The sequence below is a fragment of the Hydra vulgaris genome, chromosome 09, assembly GCF_038396675.1.
Source record: "Hydra vulgaris chromosome 09, alternate assembly HydraT2T_AEP".
In the NCBI taxonomy this organism is placed as follows: Eukaryota; Metazoa; Cnidaria; class Hydrozoa; order Anthoathecata; family Hydridae; genus Hydra; species Hydra vulgaris.
This window is the reverse complement of record NC_088928.1, coordinates 33,708,663-33,728,939: the sequence shown is the minus strand read 5'-3', so window position 1 is coordinate 33,728,939 and position 20,277 is coordinate 33,708,663. Positions and strand designations below refer to the sequence as shown.

The 20,277-nt window shown below is 25.7% G+C and overlaps 1 protein-coding gene across 1 annotated transcript; it reads left to right on the top strand.

Moving 5' to 3' along the window:
• Nucleotides 1–2,151: 2,151 nt before the first annotated feature.
• On the top strand, nucleotides 2,152–20,068 carry LOC100200262 (WASH complex subunit 1). The gene is made up of 4 exons (XM_065805454.1): nucleotides 2,152–2,801; nucleotides 11,562–11,766; nucleotides 12,696–12,991; nucleotides 16,070–20,068. Exons 1-4 carry the CDS (start codon nucleotides 2,243–2,245, stop codon nucleotides 16,408–16,410), a joined length of 1,401 nt encoding a protein of 466 aa, XP_065661526.1. The 5' UTR covers nucleotides 2,152–2,242; the 3' UTR covers nucleotides 16,411–20,068.
• The last annotated feature ends 209 nt before the right edge of the window (nucleotides 20,069–20,277 follow it).

Genomic DNA, 20,277 nt, shown 5'->3' with positions numbered 1-20,277 from the left:
TTCGAAAAAACAGGTGTTGCTCATTTGGGTTATGTTGAAAAAGGAGACACCATTACTAGCAAATATTATATAAAAAATTGTTTGAAACCTCTTTTATGCGAAATAAATAAGCAAAGACCTAAAATAGGCACTCAAGATTTCGAATTTCCCCATGATAACGCTCGACCCCATGGGACTCAAACCATGTTTCAAATTGTCTGAACCAAGCTAGAATTACAATAACTCGCCACCCACCATACTCACCAGACTTAGCTCCATCCAGTTATTGGCTATTCGACTTGATAAAAAAAATCTTGATGACGATACTGACGTCGAAAGTCAAAAAAACTCGCATAACGAAACTAACCCAAAAAACAAAAAGTATACCCTAAGGAGAATATAAAAAAACGTTTGACAAATGGCTTGAAAGGGTGCATCCGGTATCATTTTGAACCGAAGTTCCGCCCGGAACCGAAATCTAAAATAATACCGGAACCAGAATATGAAACGAAAAATCCGGTCAGAGTTTTGGCCGGAACCGAACCGATCGCTAATAAACTGATAAAGTTTCTTTATATATTAATGTTACTTAGACCCATTAAATAGGACTAATCTATACTTCAACACAGCAAATAGAAAAGTCATTGGCTAACTTTCGCTACTGAGAGATACAAAAAATATAGTTTGCTATTCTATACACAAATAACATAAATAAGTTTTATTTTTAGGCGTCCCATTACAATCAAATTAAATCAAATTAAAAGACGTATAGTACCATGATCCATCTTATTAAACTTGAAAATGCATATTTTTGGCGCTTGGCAGGAGTGCTGATAAAATCGCCGCGTTTAATCGTATACCTAACGCTAAATTGGAATAGGAAAGATTGTGAATTAGTATTCTATTTTACCAATGTGTCTGTAGCATCCATTTGTTTCAGAGTTCTCAAATTTATGAAATAGACTGTTAATAAATAAAGTTCCTAACATGTTTTCTCGAGAAAGAAAGCTTTATCTTCTCATAGTCTTTAAAGATTATGCAAAAATCTACTATTTTAAACTATGTGCTAGAAAATACCTAGATCCCTATGATAGAAGCTATCATTTTTTTTGTCCATATTAATAAAATCAGATTAATAATATTATTATATGATATAAATCTCGACTTAATTTTAGATATTATGTAAGTCTATATCTTATAACTACTGAGTCTTCCTGTCAATGCAACAACCTCTTTTATTTATTTAAAGTTTTTTTAAACAGTGAAAATAATTTACATTATGAATATAATAACAGTGTAAAATAGATTGCATAGTGTAAACATCAATCTGGTCACATATAATTTATATATGACCACCATAAAACTTTACTGTTCTTGCACTTTTTATATGATGTAAAAAATGCAGGAATAGTTAAGTTTTTATAAAGAAAAATCTATTTTTACCAATTATTTCAAAAGTTCAATCTTTAATCTTCCTAATAATAATAAAAATGTTATTGTAGAAATTAAAAAAAAGATATAATAATATTTTTTATATCACTTAGAAGGTTATGGAAACCTATCCAATCCAGTCTGTGAAATTAGTGTGTCACACTTAGCACCCTTAAAAAGTGGCATTCAAATAACAGGTTATCTTTAACATGAAAAAAAAAATTATCTTATAAACCCAACAGTATACAATATTTTAATAGTTTTTTAATATTAATAAGTTTTTCATTTTCGATTGATGATATTTTTGCAGAATATATGCAAAGTGATAGCATAACTTTTTTTTTTTTAATGTATTTTCTGAGTTTTTAGTTAAGCTTAAAAGGTTTTACAAAGTTTTTTAGTAAAACTTTTCTATCATGTATTTACCTCAGGTTTCATCAATTTAAAAATATAAATCCATATCTTTAGTAATGTAAAAAATCTGAGTTTATATTGTTGCTGTTTTATGAAATATTGCATAAATTTTATGTGTATAAGTTTAAAAGTATTTTAAATGCATAGATTTATAAAATAATGCAAAACTGCATTTGTTTTAAAGCTTTATTAAACATAAAGTTTAAATTTTTGTTGTTGTTGGTTTTATTTTTATTTTTTTATAATATTTTCTACTATTTATTTTATTTTACTTTGCTTTTAAACACTAATAACAGTTTATTTTTAACTAAATCATATTATTAGGTTGGCATTGTTAATTTAAAAATGATTGTTTTATAATACTGTTGTTAAATATCAAAGTTTAAATATGTAGATTTATAAATACTATTAAAAGTAAATGGCACCAGTTCAAGTATACAATATACCAGTCATTTCTGCTGATTTACGTCAGGAAGACTATATCTTTCAATTAGCTGATACATTAGAATATCTTGAAAATGTTACAGAAGATGTTTTTAAGCGAATTACAGATAGAGTTGATAGTTTAAAACAAAAGTTGGATAATATTAATCAAAGAGCTGGTTTAGCACAAACTAAAATTGATACATTAAAAGGTAGTCGAAAAGCTATTAGAGTTTTTTCTAGTGCTAAATATCCTGCAGCAGATACCTTAGATATATACAAATCAATTTTTCATATTAATAATGATTTAAATGAAATTAAAAGATCATCCAATCAGGTATCAATGCGCCATATTTCATTTAACGACAATGCTCTTAAAGAAAAACTTCAGTTTTATAATGTGACTACAAAGGTTTTAAAAAATGATAATGACGATAAAAAAAGGGAAGGCTTAGGAAAGCTACCTAAAGCTCTTGATTCTGTTAGTTCACTTTTACTGTTAAATACATCCGAAAATCCATACAAGAAATATGTCATTATGGATCCATTAGCTGGTATTGTTTTTATTATATTATGTTTTTTAATTTCAGTTGTTAAGCATATTTATTTTTTATGGACCACTTGAACTGAAAATATAATGTATAATTTATTCTATTTTATTAGCTACAATTTGTTTAATATTTTTTACCTTTCTAACATTATGATAGTTTTATATTATTTTTGTAGATTTTTTTGTAGAAGTCAATGAGTTCAAAATTATTTTTTTTAGTATACTTTTTTTGATACAAATCAATAATATTTTGTGTTTTGATATGTATAAATACAGTTTGAATTATTATTGTATATATTAAAAATTTGTCAAAAATTTACACACCATGGTAACATTTTAACATAAAAAGATTATTAGAAAAGTCTTTGAAATTAAATTTAGTATAATTAAGTAAAAAAAAAATATTTTAATTACTTATTGTCCTTGTATTGGTGGTAGGGGAGCAAACTTTATATGGAATTTTTTTTTCTAGGTTTTGATTGCTGTAATTTTTTTGAAAAATATTCTCGTTTGACATAAGTATAAACATACTTATATATGGAGTTTAGACAATGCCTCAAAATTTTATATCTGTAACTTCAAAAAATCCTGCCTAACCTACTGCTTATAGGTTCAAAGTTAGTAAAAGCAAACTTAATTAAGATAGGGTATATTAAGAAATTTTTCTTTTTTTAATAATTTATTTACACATTCATATATATATATATATATATATATATATATATATATATATATATATATATATATATATATATATATATATATATATATATATATATATATATATATATATATATATATATATATATATATATATATATATAATATATATATATATATTATATATCATTGGATAAATAGTAACCATCTTTCCCTAGATATCAATAAAACTGAATTTATTATTTTTTACCCTCCAAAAAAAAAATTTATAGTAATAATGTGAAAATTAAAATTAATGGTAAAAGAATCTAAATATATAAAAAGAAAAGAATCTAAATATATAGAAATAAAATATAAAGAAAGAATCTAAATATATAAAATACCTCGGGATAATTCTTGATAAAAACCCATCATGGTACTATCAACTAATTCAATTATATAAAAAACTCTCACGTGCCAATAGTATAGTATGCTGTCATTAATATGACACTATGTTCCCCAACATGTTCTAATATCAATTTACTATGCCTTATTCTTCTCACATCTAACTTATTGTGCACTGTTTGGGGTCAAAAAGGTAGCTTTCTATTGCATTGTATAAGCAGTTTACAGCGCATTTTCTTAAGAATTGTGATATTTTCTCCTTTACGATCTAATATCGAAAATAGATTTTCTGAACTAAAAATTCTAAAGTTTCAAGGTCTTTTATTTTTTACTGTCTTTTTTAACTCTAGTAATATTACTATTATCATTAATTTACCTTTAGGTGTCACTCCATTGACTAATTTTTAACTATATGAGTGACATTTAACCTTATTTATGCGAGCTTATAAAATATTATTGTAAATTTTCATATTTTATGGTTAAATAAATGGATTAAATTAATTTATATGTATATATATATATATATATATATATAATATATATATATATATATATATATATATATATATATATATATATATATATATATATATATATATATATATATACTTATGTACAAAAACTTACTTATATAAGAAAATAATGCAAATGCAACAAAAAAACAGGTTTTTTTGTTGCATTTGCATTATTTTCTTATTTTAAGTAAGTTTTTCTACATAAAAAGGGGTTTTGTCGTAAAAAACTTAGGTTTCTTTGCTCACCTCAAGTTTATTTGAACATTTTTTCTGATAAACTCACAGAATCTACAAAAATATTGCAAAAGATTCCAAAAGAAATCAGTGAAAACCTGTTTTTTTGTTGCATTTGCATTTTTAATAATAACAATATTAATAATAGTAACAATCACAAAACTTGCAATAATAATAACAATAGTGGCAGTAGTAACACTAGTAGTAGTAGCAATGTATAATAAAAATGTAAATACTATAAATATGAATAACACTCAATATACAATAATAAAATAATTAACAATATTATAAAAGAGATACATATAAAAAAATATTAAAATGAAATGAGTTAAAAAAAAAAGTTAAAGTAAATACAATTTCAAATATAAGCATTAATGATTAAATTTTTAAATGCTTCTTGAAACACTGCTTATACAATGCAATAGAAAACTACCTTTTTGACCCCAAACAGTGCAACAATAACTTAGATGTGAGGAGAATAAGGCATAGTAAATTGATATTAGAACATGTTAGGGAACTTAGTGTCATATTAATGACTGCATACTATACTATTGGCATGTGAGAGTTTTTTATATAATTGAATTACTTGATAGTACCATGATGGGTTTTTATCAAGAATTATCCCGAGGTATTTTATATATTTAGATAGTCTTTTACCATTAATTTTAATTTTCACATTATTACTATAAATTTTTTTTGATAATGCCCAAAAAACCCTGCCCGAAACATTTTAGCAACAAGCTGATAAAATATTTATTTTACTTTTCTTAATTAAATTTATATATATATATATATATATATATATATATATATATATATATATATATATATATATATATATATATATATATATATATATATATATAAACCATATAGCATTCAACAATACTATATAGTTTAGAAGTAGTAAATATAAATAAAAAATATACTGATAAAATTAGTCTCCAAACAGTTATTGATGTATTAAAAGTAAGCAGGGTTATTCCATCAAAAAAAGAGGATTGTATCATATTTTTTCAAAAATTGTCACTTACATCACATACGTTTATTTGAGAAGTTTCAGCTCTGTTGTCATATAGATTTTCGATAACTCATTGCTCATTTGGGGCTTGTGTTTTAACTCATTAATTTTTGTAATCAATGTGTTACAACCTCTTAATCCTATAACATTGAACTAAGAACCTTGATAAATAAGGTTGCTTTGCAGAGAAAAAAGTTAACACCAGTGATACCTTAAATATTCTTGAAATGTATCGTGGTTTTGCATCAAATTTAAATCAAATAAAAAATTGATAAAGTCATTTCACCAATTAGGAAATAGATGAAATGACTTTTGTCACATTTTTTGATTTAAAACAGAGGCATTCAAATCAATATTTTTTTCCTTTAAGATGCTACTGTCATAATAGAAAATTAGCACAATTTTCCATTACTATCATAATTTTCTGATTTTTTTGATTTTCAAAGCTATATAAGAGCAGATTTCAGCTTGATTACATGTATGGTTGCGCAATAAAAAAATACTACCAAAACTAAGATGGCCACCAAACAAAAAAATCTGTTCAAATAGCTGATTTATAAGTAATTATTGCTAAAATTTCAAAAAATTGGAGGTAATATATGTGTTAAAAGTGAGCAATTTTTTAAAGTATCAAGAAAATCTGGAACAGTGGTTTACATACCTGAAAAATTTGTCTCATTTTCTCATGGAATACCCCAGCAATAAGAATGTTTTAATGTTTAAAACCTTCATTAGCTTATATTTGCTATTTACTGTCCTTTTTTTTTTCGTTGTCAAATTTTTTCTACCACAAGTCTTTTTTTTATCCATCTGAGAAATAATAATTCAAATTGATAAAAAATTTTCTAATGATAAATTATTAATGACTTTGGAGTTAATTTAATAAATATTGCTGTTGAGGTTTAATGCTACTTGATAATTTAAGGAGAAAAAAAAATTATTATTTAAATTATTAAAAAGAAATTATTTAAATAAAGAGAGAAAACTTATCAATAGAGTAGGAGATAAAGGTATTTGCAAATAAAAGCCAAAAAGATAACTTCTAATCTTTTATCTGAAATAAATTACTAAAATTGTAAATTAATCAATAAATAAATATTAATTAAAAAAAAGTGATAAAAATTAAATATGACGGAATGTATCTGCTTACAGGTAAAAAAAAAAGAAGCAAAATGTAAGAATTAAATTTGAACTTAGAAAAAGAACTTTTAATTGTTTTCATTAGCAAGACAAGTAAGAAGAAAAAAAGAAGCATTTAAAAATTTAATCATTAATGCTTATATTTGAAATTGTATTTACTTTACCTTTTTTTTTTAGCTCATTTAATTTTTTATTTTTTTATATGTATCTATTTTATAATATTGTTAATTATTTTATTATTGTATATTGAGTGTTATTCATATTTATAGTATTTACATTTTTATTATACATTGCTACTACTACTAGTGTTACTACTGCCACTATTGTTATTATTATTGCTATTTTTGTGATTGTTACTATTATTAATATTGTTATTATTAAAAATAACTTTGTTAATTTTTTTATCATAAACTTCATCATTGTTATACTAGAGTATAAATACTACTATTATTATATTGTTTCTGTTGTAATAATCTTACTAATATCAATATCTATTATATATTTATATATATATATATATATATATATATATATATATATATATATATATATATATATATATATATATATTGTATATATATATATATATATATATATATATATATATATATATATATATATATATATATATATATATATATTACTAATTTTTACTATTATATCTAAATTACTATTACTATATTAATCTATGCAAAATTTCTGATAGTAATATTTGTTCTAATCATCTTTCACTTGAATGCAACCTCTGCTTAAGTGAATCCACAAAAATGTAGTTTTTTGAATAATGTTGATTTTAGGTTATCAAAAAACTTCTTTACTTTTTGGCTCTGTATTACATGCTGCAACATTATCTTTCCTTTTAGTTCTATATCAGATATTAAATTACATCTTCAAACTTCAATTGACAATATATAACATATAATATATAAATAATAATATATAAATATATAATATATAATTCCCAAATGACCATCTATTTCTAGATTTATAAATTAGTTTATTAGAAATATAAAGTAGAGCCCCTACTAATGAGGTTTTTGTTGAAGTATGAATGAAAATTATGAACATTAACATATTCACTAAGATATATTGGAGTTGTTGGCAGTAAAATGTATTTCAGCTTAGTTTCTATTATGCTGATTATACTGAATTCAAAATTTGTTAGCGATAAAAGTGAAGTTAATTCATCAAAATGTTTAACTAATAAAGCAATGTTCAACTGAAATGGAAAAAAGTTTAAAGTGTTACAATTTTTTTTTTTTTTTTTTTTTATGTTAATTCACCTCTCTGAGGCCATGAAGACCACTACAGTTGGGAGGCTACTTAAAATGTTGTTACAATTCTCTCTCAACTCTATAACTCTAAAACACGAACTTTGACAAACAAGGCCACTGCACGGAGAAACAAGTTGAGTGCAGTACTACCAGGGAAATGGTGGGGATTGAACTCAGAGCTTCTCGCTTATAAGGCAAGCACTCTACCACTACACCTCTACCACAAAATATTTAGCTGATAATTAAAGAAATTTACTTATCAGTTGATTAAAAGTATAGGATTCTCAAAAGCAAGGAAAAAGTAGTTTAATTATGTATAAAATTCGATTCTTGAAGCCTTTGTTTGTTGAAATCATTTCCCCTAAAAAGTCTATTATCATAGTATGCTGTGTTTATTACTATTCTAACATGATATTAATAAAAGTTTTTCAAATATAATGGCTAAATCATATTTAGCTATTCTATTTGAAAAACTTTCTGTTAAAAGAATAAAATTATTCAATGTATGATTTTAATATAGATCTTGTAAAAGCAAATTCAGATTAATCAATCTTGGAGTATTTAAACACCATTCCTTTAAAAAACTTTCTTCCTTTTACATCCTCACTAACAAGAATTACCAATCACTTAAGTGCTTTAATTGATAATATATTTTCTAATTCAATTTCTAATGATATTTTTTCTGGCAATCTAACTGTTAAAGTAGCAGATCATTTGCCTCAGTTTCTAATTTACTCGTCATAAAAGAAAAATTAATTCTCCTAAAAGCAATATTTTTCTTCAAAGTTTCAAAAAACTAAACATTAAAGAATTCAGGAATAATTACTTGAAAATAAACTGGGATAACGTATTCAAAGTTTCCAATGGTAATACTAATAAATCTTATGAAGACTTCACTAGCTTTAACTCTCTTCTAGACAAACACGCACCGCTAAATAAAGCTAAAAAAAATCTCAGCTTAACTCCCAACCTTGAACCATGGTAGGTCATGATAAAAAGCACTACGCAGCTCTCATTTTATGTATAAAAATGGTGATTTCATATGTAAAATGCGAACTGTGTAACATAAAGACCAGCATGCCAAACTTCGTTGAAAGCTTTAAATATGTCAAAAGCAATAGCCCTAGTCTCGCTACTTTAAACATCGCCATTTATTAAATAGTTTCATGAGAATTGAAGAGAGTTCTGGAGAACAATTTTGTAAAACTATGACATGAATGTTGTCTGGACCAAATTAGAAGAAAAGTTTTTTGCAAATAGTTCTGCCTTATCTTTGGTGTAGGTAAAAAGACCATGAATGAAAGATGGAATGTTAAACCTACCTTGGTGAGTGATGCTGCTGAAAATTTTCCAAAAGAGCCTCGCTTTTGAGATAAAATAAGAGATTTAGTGAACTGGGAATAATGGAGCTTTGTATTAGACAGCGCCTTTTTACATCTATTTCTTCTGTTTAGTTGTATTTATTAGTTTTGGCTTTTCCAACTATTTTTGTGCTATTTGCTGTTACTAGAGCAGCAAGAAAAAGTTCTATGAAATAAATGTTTCCAATATTTTTCTTCTTCAAATGGTTTGTCTATGGACTATTTAGATGAATAGACGCACAAGTTTCTTTATCTGTTGTTTCATGCTGTTTGTGTCTGGGTTTTTTTTATTCCTTGCTAATTTTTTTGGTTGTAGGACTGTGTCAATTGATTCTACTGGTACTGATGTGTGCTGCTTTTCTATCAATTTTCTGTCAAAGTTTTTTCACTTTAATATGGTGCTATCATTACAATTCAAGAAGCTACTAGCAGCAGTTATTAAGGAGAAACAAGTTGAGCATGGTACTGTCATGGAAATGGTGGGGCTTCAATTTATCTCATTTGTAAAGAGTTGCTTACTTGGCACCTGTTGTAATGGGTTGCTACAGTTGAGAAGGATGCTCATTTTTATATCCATCAAACACAAAAGTGTAAAACCATGAATTTTAAACTTTAAAAACAAAATATGATAGTCTTTACAAATGAGAAATCTTTTCTGCACCGAATTACAGAGATTATTATTTTTCCAGACTTTCAGATGTTTCTGTTCATTTTTAGTTTTTCTGGAAATGCAAAAATTTTTATTAAAAACACATTTAAAATTGTGTTAAGAGCAATCAGGATAAAAATAAGTTTTAAACTGAGTAATTTCACAAGTTTTCTTTTTTTTTATTGACAGGTTACACAATAGCAAGAGAAAATATAATTTCATATGAAACTACTAAATCTTCTACATTTACGGGTTTACTTATGCATTCACTTTAGCTCATTGAAAGTAGCCATATTTAGAGAAGTATATATATATAAGCAGGAATAAAATTTTTTCTGTGAAAATTGTGTAAGCTGACTTTTAAGCACTTTTAAGAATTTTTTATTCATATTTACAGTAAATAACAAGTTTTTAAATTGTTTTTGTAGCAAAAAGAACTTAAAAACTTATGTTGCCATAGATTTTTTTTAAAAAAACTTAACGTAAAAAATGTAAAATGACAATGTTAACCAAGTATTTCGCAATGTTTAGCTGATGGTTTTGTAAATATTTTTATGATCAATTCTTATAAAGTTGATTTTTAAATAATACTAGGCTATATGTAAGTTTCAGAGAGCACATGAGCATATTACATAACAATTTGAATTTCTTTGCTTTTTTTTTTCTTTGCTTTAACAACATTAAATGTAGAAAGTTAAGTTAGTTTAAGTGAGACAAAAGTATTTTTTTAAATACAAATTATTGAATATTCCTCATATGCAGTTTTCTTAAAATTTTAATTAAGTGCATTTTTTGTCTGTCTAGATGCTTAAAATGTATTATTTTTCTAATAATGGAGATCAGTAAATAAAAGGAAAAATTAGAAAATAAATTTTGTGCATTTTTTGCTTTTCTAAAAAATATTTTTAAGATAAAATCTAAATAATCTTTGAAATGCTTGAAGAAGTTTTAATAGTGCTCTCTCAGCTGGCTGCAAGGAGCAATTTCATCTACATTTTGTCATATATTAATGAATGGCAACACTTTTACCAAATCCCCTACTTTACATTTTCTTGTTTCCCATGGTATTACTCTCTACTTCTATAAATTATTATATCTTTGCTTGAATGGAATGCTGCTATTATATTTGTGCAAGTTCATTTATGGATATCCATTCTATATCAGTCAAAAAATCTGTTATAAATGTTGTTTGACCTGCTATAGCCTCTGATAGTGTCTACAAATACTACCATGGTTGCTGCTCTAGTGAGCAATCATATCTTATTCTACCAACCAAAAAACAATCTCGAGTGATCACTCAGCAAAGTCAAATTTTTTTATACTGTTCCTTTATGCTCAAAAAACATGTCATTTTTTTCTAATATCAAGTGAAACGTTTGCATGTTGATGACAGCTTAAAAATCTATATTCAGATCATGAAGGTATAAAGGAGACAATTCCAAAGCATTTGTTTCTTTGCTTTTTAATAGTTCATAGCTTTTTCCTGATTTCCAGTCATAGAATAAATATGTTTTATTTTGATTTAGGAGCTATTACTCGCACTCGAAAAAGTTTGGATGGAGAAGATGAAGAAATTGGTGTTGCACCAAGCACAATAACAAACCCTGAACATTTGGAGCGTGGTAATGGTGATAACTACTTTTATATGCCAGGGTTAGGAGCAGTTCCTGAAATTGATGTTCCAGTTTATTTGCCTGACTTACCAGGTGTTGTTGATGATATATCATACAGGCATGGTGTTTTTTTAAACTAAAGGAAATAATATTTTTATCATTATGATTGAGTTTTATATATATATATATATATATATATATATATAAAATATAAAATAGACTGCTGTTGCAAAGGAGTGTTGCTACATCAACTGAGAGTTAGGGATGGGGCATCAACTTTTTCTTCCAGTATTCTTCATTTCTTTTCTTCTTTTTTTGAAAAAGCTCTATGCTATAAAGTTTAGCAAAATTAGTAAATAATTGCTGTTCTATATATGCTATAGTATATATGTATATATATATATATATATATATATATATATATATATATATATATATATATATATATATATATATATATATATATAAACACACACACACACATACACACACACACACACACACACACATTTCAGTTATTAGAAAATGGATAACAGAAAAATAGTAAATAACTTGCACATTCCATTTGCATAGTCAAATCACAGATGTGGTTCTAAATTTACATTTTTAAATATGAAGAAAGTTTTATTCCAACATGTTTTAAAAAATTTAATTTTCTAGTTTATATTCTGAAAAATTTATGCTTAAAATCCTATAATAATTTATTATAGTATTTTAAGAAGTCTGTGGTCAAGATCAATTTTAGATAATAATTAATTAATTAATACCTAAATTTGTTTATTAATTTATTAATTAATTAAATAATTTTATTTATTAATTTATTAATTAGTTAGATTTTTTATTTAATAATTTAATAGTTAATTATTGATTATTTTTAATTTAATAATTAATTTTATTTTGTATAAGTAATTACTGAAATGACAATAAGTATGGAAATAATATTGAAAAGTTATAATCATATTAGTATACATATTTTTAAATTTATTTATGTTATGAATTTTTGGTCTGGGTTTGTGTTTGGTTTTTATCGTATTAAAATTATTTTAGTGGTGATGTTGGGAAATCGATTGCTCCTTCATTACCAATGAATATTCCTGAACTTCCAAATGTGTTAAGTGAGGAAAGTAGAGAAACTATCGATATTCCACCTCCACCTTCAGTTACTTTTCCACAGTCTCAAGTTTCAGCTCCTCCTCCACCGCCACCACCACCACCATCATCTAATGTGTTCATGCCTGCTCCACCACCTCCGCCTCCACCACCACCACCACCTGCTCCAGTGCAAAAAGATCAACCAGCTATGCCTCCACCTCCACCACCACCTAGCACTCTACCTAATCAAGGTAAGTAGATCGCCAGTTAATAAAGTGCTATGTTTAAAGTATTACTGACATACTCAGCAAATATGATAAATTTTAAAAGTTTTAAAAAATAGTTTTCATAATTGCAGATTCTTAACTATATATTATTTTTAAAAATAAGTTTGAATTTTTCATAATAATAAACAAGCCATGAAGTTAAAATTTTTCTTGAGTAGTTAAAAATTTATTAATGAAAAATTTAAAGCAACTTAATGTTTGTATTACACACATCTTCTTTGAAATTTTAGGCAGTATAACATTGGTACTACACACAACTTGTTTAATATTTTTAAAACATCAGTGACTACTTTAAAAAAAACCTTATGTCTCAATTTTTTTCAGTATTAAAGCAACATAATAATTGTATTGAAAACCAAAATCATTAAAAAAAAAAAAAAAAAAGATAATAATACTCGGTTCATAAAGGAGGTTAATACAGAGATTTATCATTTTGCTAAATAGAAATTTATACTTAACAAGGCTTGAAGACCTAAAAATGGGACTTTTTACAAACTCAGTCTTGCCCTGGCAAATTTATAAGATTTAGCAGGGGGTTGACAGTAGGGGCAGGAAAAATTTCTTTATATACTATCAATTTATGAATACATTTACTATCTATTAAATGCTGGCATATTTTTAATTCACTTCTGACTAGGTTGCAAGCAACCACTATTAAGTTATAAGTTACTAGAAAATAAAAGATGGCGTTAAAGGGAAAGGAAATGGTTAACTGAAACTTAAAAAGTTGTAGGTTGTATGTGTCAGGAAAACATGAAGATAAGTGAGAATTTTGAGATTTTGTTGATGTGCAAAGAAATAAACTAGATGAATAAAAAGCATGGAGGAACAGATATAGTAAAATAATGCAACTTTGCTGAATGGTAAGCCAAGTGAGAAAGAGTTTTGGTTGATTAAACTAGAGATGATAGCTTGTTTGAGCAGCAACCGTGTTAGTATTTGTAGAAAAAAGAAAGAAATGCAACCTTAAAATGATGGTAGAGTGGCTCAAGCTTGGCAGGTAAAACAGGTCCAACTACATTTACAATATGTTTTTAGACCTTGTCCAAGAGTGAGAGGGTTGTTATTCTTCAATATAAGAATGTCAACAATATTGCAATAGTAATTTGCAGTAAATAACTGAGTTTTGTTGGAGCTAAAATCCACAAACCACTGCTTGCCTCAAGCAGTTACAAAAGAGAGATCAGATTTAAGATCGGCTGCTTGTTCTAAGCAATCAAAAATGAAGGCTTTTTTTCAAGACAAGAATGTAAAGTTAAGTTGTCAGCAAACGAAAATATTGTCTGAACTACAAGCCATAGAAAATTAAAATTAAGAATTGACTTTTGCATTGGAAGCCAAAGTGATTTAAATGGGTACATTGAGTAACCTGTTTAACTGGAATGGCAATCAAATTAGAGGAAAAGTTTCAAGTGCAGATAGGTCAGCCTTATTCTGGGGAGAACTAATAAAATCAGACCCATGAGTTAGAGATAGAATGTTAGACTTACTTTATTTAATGACACTGTTAAAGATTTTCCAAAAGTCTCTATAATCTTCCATACCTAATTGGATCCTGGAGGTTTGGTATAAGACTATTTATGTATACATAATATGAATATATGGATTTGAACATGTGTGTTTGCTATTTATTTAGATGCTGGCATACAATATCATTACATATTTGTATAAGCTTTAGTATTTATATGGTGTAGTATTTGCTGAAAGAAAAAATGATGATCAGATGAATGTGTGGTTTGACTCTAACAAGAAACGGAGCCTTAATCTTAGACTCTAACAAAAAGGAGCCTTAATCTTAGACAGAGGCTAGAAAAAATGTTGTATCAAACAATGTTTTTCAGAAAAGATTAAAGTGGTTTGGGTATCAGCATGTAGAGAGGTAGCAGCTTTAGGAAAAATGGTAAAGGTAGAAGTAAGAATTTAAACCTTAAAGAGTTTTATATAAACAGTATTTGTTCCTAGTCTAATTTTTGGGAGGAGGTCATAGTCAATGGTGGTGTATATTTTTTTGAAAACTTAGAGAGAGAGAGTGTTACATATGGAAAATAAATAACACCCTTGTTAAACTTTTGTTTTTTAAATTTACAGTTAAAATTTTTATTTTAATAACTTATATAAAACCGAAATAAGTAAAAAAAAGTTATAATATCATATGAATATCTTTTTCCTGTGGTAAAAATAACTCGTAAAATCCTTCAGCAGCATTTATATTTTTCAACTCGTATGATTTTTATCAGTTTTTATCACTAAAATATGTGCATAAGGAGGGAAAAACACAGGCCACATCTAATGTTATTATTAATAAAGTCACAAGAACAATAGTTAAATAGTTATAATATTAGTGATTCTTAATGTTTCACCTTAATATTGATGTTTGTTTTCTAATTTTCTAGAATCTTCTAATTTTAACAGCATCAATAAATAAGTACACTTATTTGTCAACACTATTTTGAACACTAATATGATATTGTCAATATATGAGTACTAGTGTTCAATTCAGAAACAGTACTTTAGTCAAAATTATGCACACAGTTTATTCAAAATCAAGTTTTGGATAACTTTTAATATGTATTAAGAAAACTTTTTATAATTTGAATAACTTTTAATATTTTTTGATATACAAAAAAAAAACCTTTTTTTCCCATGGCAATAATAAAAATAATTATTTTCATTATTTCTATTATTGGATATCATCAAATTCAAACTGATTAGTAGAAAATTGTAATCAAAGTTTTATAAACTCCTACTGCATTAAGGTTTATGAGATCTAACCACATTGAATGAAGTGGTTTCAAAGTTTATTTTTCATGTCTTTACTATGGCTAAAGAATACCATTTTAAATATATACTTTAAATGGTAGAGGTATTCTTTATAAATACTGTGTTTGCTTGCTATTTGTTTTGTTTTAAGTTTTGTTAACTTATTAATAGTGGGGAAATAAATACTATAGTAATCTGTTATCTGGTTACCATAGTAATCTGTTGCCATAGTAATCTGGTTTGTTTTGTATTTTTTAATGTAATATTTTATGTAATTTTAAGATGCACTGCCAGAAAATGATGATGAAGGTGGAAGATCTAGTCTCCTTGCAGCTATTCGAGCTGCTGGTGGTACTGGAAAGACTAAATTGAAAAGTGTAAAAGATAGGAAAATGGCACGAAAAAAAGAAAAGGAAGAAGTGCCTGCAACTGGAAATGGTGGAGATCTAATGAGTGATTTATTCAGTAAGCTTTCAATGCGAAGAAAAGGTATCTCTGGATCTAAACAGTCGTCTGATAATAAACCTACTGAATCATATTCACCTATGGAAAAGATATCAGCAATGATTCCAGCTCCTTCTCGCAGTCATGCAGAATCTGTTGAAAGCGGAGACTGGGATTAGTGAGAATCTTTTTTAATACATTTTAAAGAACACCTTTACTATAATAAATTATGACAAGTATGATGTTGTATATATTTGTAAAAGTTTAATATTTTTTTATGTTAAAAATTTATTATTCATTATTGCTTTTGTATTGTAATTTAAAAAATTTTATTAAAATGTCTTTATTATGAATTTCTTTTTTTCTTTTTTTTTAAGAAAAACTTGAATCTACATTGAAAATAAGAAGTTTGTTCAACAAAATCATTTAATTTTTGTATTTGGAAATAATTTAGTTATAAAAAAAGAAATTAGGAAACTAGATTTATTAATAACATAATAAAGTATTATAGTATCTTAAAACATATTGTAATATCTTAAAAGTTATTTTAGTATCTTGAAAGAATATGTTTACATCAAGTCATGATTTAGTAATTGATAACTAGCTGAAATATTTACTAGTTGTTTTGTTTTTTTAATTATACTATAAGTTATATATTAATTGTATGTTTTCTATTTTTTTCACTATTTAAATGATTTTTAATCACTGTTTAAGGTTCTACAATTTTAAATATAAAATTAACATCCAATTTTTATAACATTTACAACATTTATTTATTATTACAACATCCAATTTTTATAACATTACAAACATTCTTATAACATATATTTCAAATAACAGTTGTTTTCTTCAATTCTTGTCTTCCATTTCTTTGTGAAATAACTTTCTTTTCAGATATTTGTTGTATTAGAGGTTTACTATATCATGCTGAGAAGTAATAATGGCTTCCTTAGTAGCTCTTTGGCTACTTTGAAAATTGTTCTAACCAAACCGTTTATAAAATTTTTCAGGTGAATTTTTTTTTAAATCTCTTATGTTAGAGCAATTAATAATCTTTATCTTAATTCTTAGTTAATAATTTTTATCTGTATTTCAATGTTGAATAGATATAATAAACTAAAAAAAAAGCAAAAGAAAGTTGGGTATACACTCACCCATTTTTTTTGATTTTTTTTTTCATTAACTTCTTGTTAATGCAATTAAATACCAAAAGTCATAGTGTGACTAGAACTTTCCAATGGTTTTCTTCTATTTCTAGATAATATTGATGAGTTAAACAATTTAATACCTTGATAAATAAAACAGAAAATTGTTAGAAACTTTTGTAAAACATTTGAGTGTTAGTTCCTTATCTATTAAAATTTTAAAACGAAACTTGCTTGAATTAGCCCCATATATCAACTTAAGATTGTTGAAATTTTTGAATGATTATAACTGCAGTGGCATTGTTGCAGATACAACAACAGCAGCTTTTAAGCAATCTATGGTGTTTTCCTAAACACATAGTTAGTTTGGCTTTTTTTTAAATTCAAAAATGAGTACAAAAGAAATCATTCAGATTGGAAAACTCATTAGAATCATACGTTGAAAGGCAAGCATCTCACCTTTTTTTTAATTTATAACAAAGCAGAGAAGATTTAAGGATCCTTTTAGATTCTAACCAATCTCTAGCAAAGATCTCGTTCTAGCAAAGATCTCGTTTGAGTTCAGAGAAACTACCTACTGAAAGTAACAGTGCAGAGCAAAGTTCGAAAGATGAAATAAAAAATATTTTTAGCATTTATTAGAAAACATTTTCAAAGACAACAAGCCAATTATTAAAAAAAGTTTTATAACAAAAAATGAATTGCATTACAAAATGTGAGGTATTGCTTTATAAATACTTAAGATATGACCTGGAAAAGCTAGGACTTCTTTAAGTCACGGTATTTTATTTTCTTTTTTTTAACAATTTTCTTGGTATAGAGACTAAATTATTATTATCTGTTTCTTTCATCACAGAAATCTTCATTTCACGAGTAAATATATATCTATTTTGGGAACAAAAAGAAATGTGATACAACATGTTTTTCAATGTTTCCAATTTTATTAACCTCTGTTTCATGCAAAAAAAAAAAAAATGAAAAAAAATCTAGTGTGACAAGAATGGTTATCTAATTTCTAAAAGTGGGAAATCTCAATGTCCTTTTCTTATATTTTAAACTTTATTTGGATTTCAACTTTTTATTTTGTAATTTACTTGCGTATTGCTTTTCTGTTTGCTAACTTATTGTTTTTTTAAATTTTAATTACAACAGCAACCAATATTATTGTCACATTCTTTTCACTAAAAAAATTTTTTTTTTATCTTTTTACTGAAAGATTAGTAAAAAAGCAAGAACAGAGTTTTCTTCTCATTTTATTTATTTTATCTTCTCATTTAATCTTTCTAACTTTATGTACTCTACTAAGAGCAAACTTTTTTTTAAATACACTATAGTATTGCTACTAAAAGAGGAATCAAATTGACCTTTTAAATAAACTGGTTTGAGTACATACTAAGTCCTAAAGATTTGCTACTAGTGCTTCGTCTCTACAATAAAGATTTTTTACACTTTTTTTCCATTCAAAGTCTGGCTTATATTTTTTAACTTTTCTCAAAAAATTTTTAATAAATTAAAAATAAAAAGTTTAAAATGATAAGGCTCTATCATCAAATATCCTTTAAGTCATTATTTTATTAAGTCATTTTTTTTTTAGATAATTATTGTGTCATATTGTCTATCACTTTATATGTTTATGAGGCATTAATTTTGTAAACAGAATGAAAAGTTTAATCTTAGTAAAATGTTATGTCTTTAATATTGTCTAATAGTTATTGTCTTAGTTTAAGTAAAGTATTTAATAAAAGAAATTTTTTTGTTATATGAGAGTTATTTGGATTATTTAAAAAATCCGTTGTTATTTTTGATTTGAAAATTTCAAAATTAAAATGTGTTGATTTACTAGCACTTATTTTTAATAACGATTTTTTTAATAATATTGCTGTGTTTTATGTTTTCTAATAATATTGCTGTGTTTTATGTTTTTTAATAAACAAATTAGATTGTATTTTTATCTACTTGGTTTATGCATACTTGAATCCTGCAACTAAAGTTGTATAATTCCAATCTAATTCCAATTGCATAAAGATTTTTTTTTTTTTTTATTTATTCCATAAAAACTTATTTTATTTACATTTTATTGCTTTTTTTTTTTTTTTTTGCAATAAAACAAGTAACTTATATGTTTAAATTTTACTAATCAATATTTTATTCTTGTTTGTTTTTTAGTTGTGTCTGTGGTTTTATTGTATTATAGCTTAAATATATATGAACTTATAAAGTAAAAACATTAATGAAGAATCTTTAAAGTATTTCAGAATTTAAATTTCATAGAATTTGTCTATATATGAAATAAAATATATGGTATATATATAAAATAAAATATCAAGTATGAATGAGACAGAATCTCCGTTGTATGAACAAGATAAAAAAGGAGATTCCTCAAAATCTTGCCGAGGGAACATTTTTAGTTCATTGTTAGCAAAAAATTATGAAAATCAACCTGATAATTGTGCCCCGTGTACGTATGCAGAAGTAATGTATGGAGACAACCTACAAAATCCGCCTATTGTTAATCAGACTGTAAAAAAAAGTAACAGTGTTTCTCATTTAAAGCTTGCTAACGACGAAGGTTATAATAGTCACTCTAGTGGTGAGAGTGCTCCGTTACTTAAAGCCCCTGTCATAAGTAAGCAAGATGAAGCAGGTTACGAAGTTCCTCATATTACAGTCAATGCAGAGCAAAATCTACCCAGTAATAAAAATAAAAAAAAATCATCCATTTCAAAATTTTGGCAACGATATAGCTATGATTTTAAAGAAACTAATAAAAACGATGACCAAAAAAACTATTACGAACCACCTTCTGATTCTCTTCATAATTACTTTCTTGCACAATCTCGTTATCCCGCTATTCCATTTATTGTTTGGCTTATTTTGTCACTGGCAATTGCATCAAGTCTT

Coding starts and splice junctions, on each gene's coding strand:
- LOC100200262 (XM_065805454.1), top strand. CDS start 2,243: ATGGCACCAGTTCAAGTATACAATATACCAGTCATTTCTGCTGATTTA. Junction 2,802..11,561: donor CATTATGGATCCATTAGCTG/GTATTGTTTTTA, acceptor ATTTTGATTTAG/GAGCTATTACTCGCACTCGA. Junction 11,767..12,695: donor GTTGATGATATATCATACAG/GCATGGTGTTTT, acceptor AAATTATTTTAG/TGGTGATGTTGGGAAATCGA.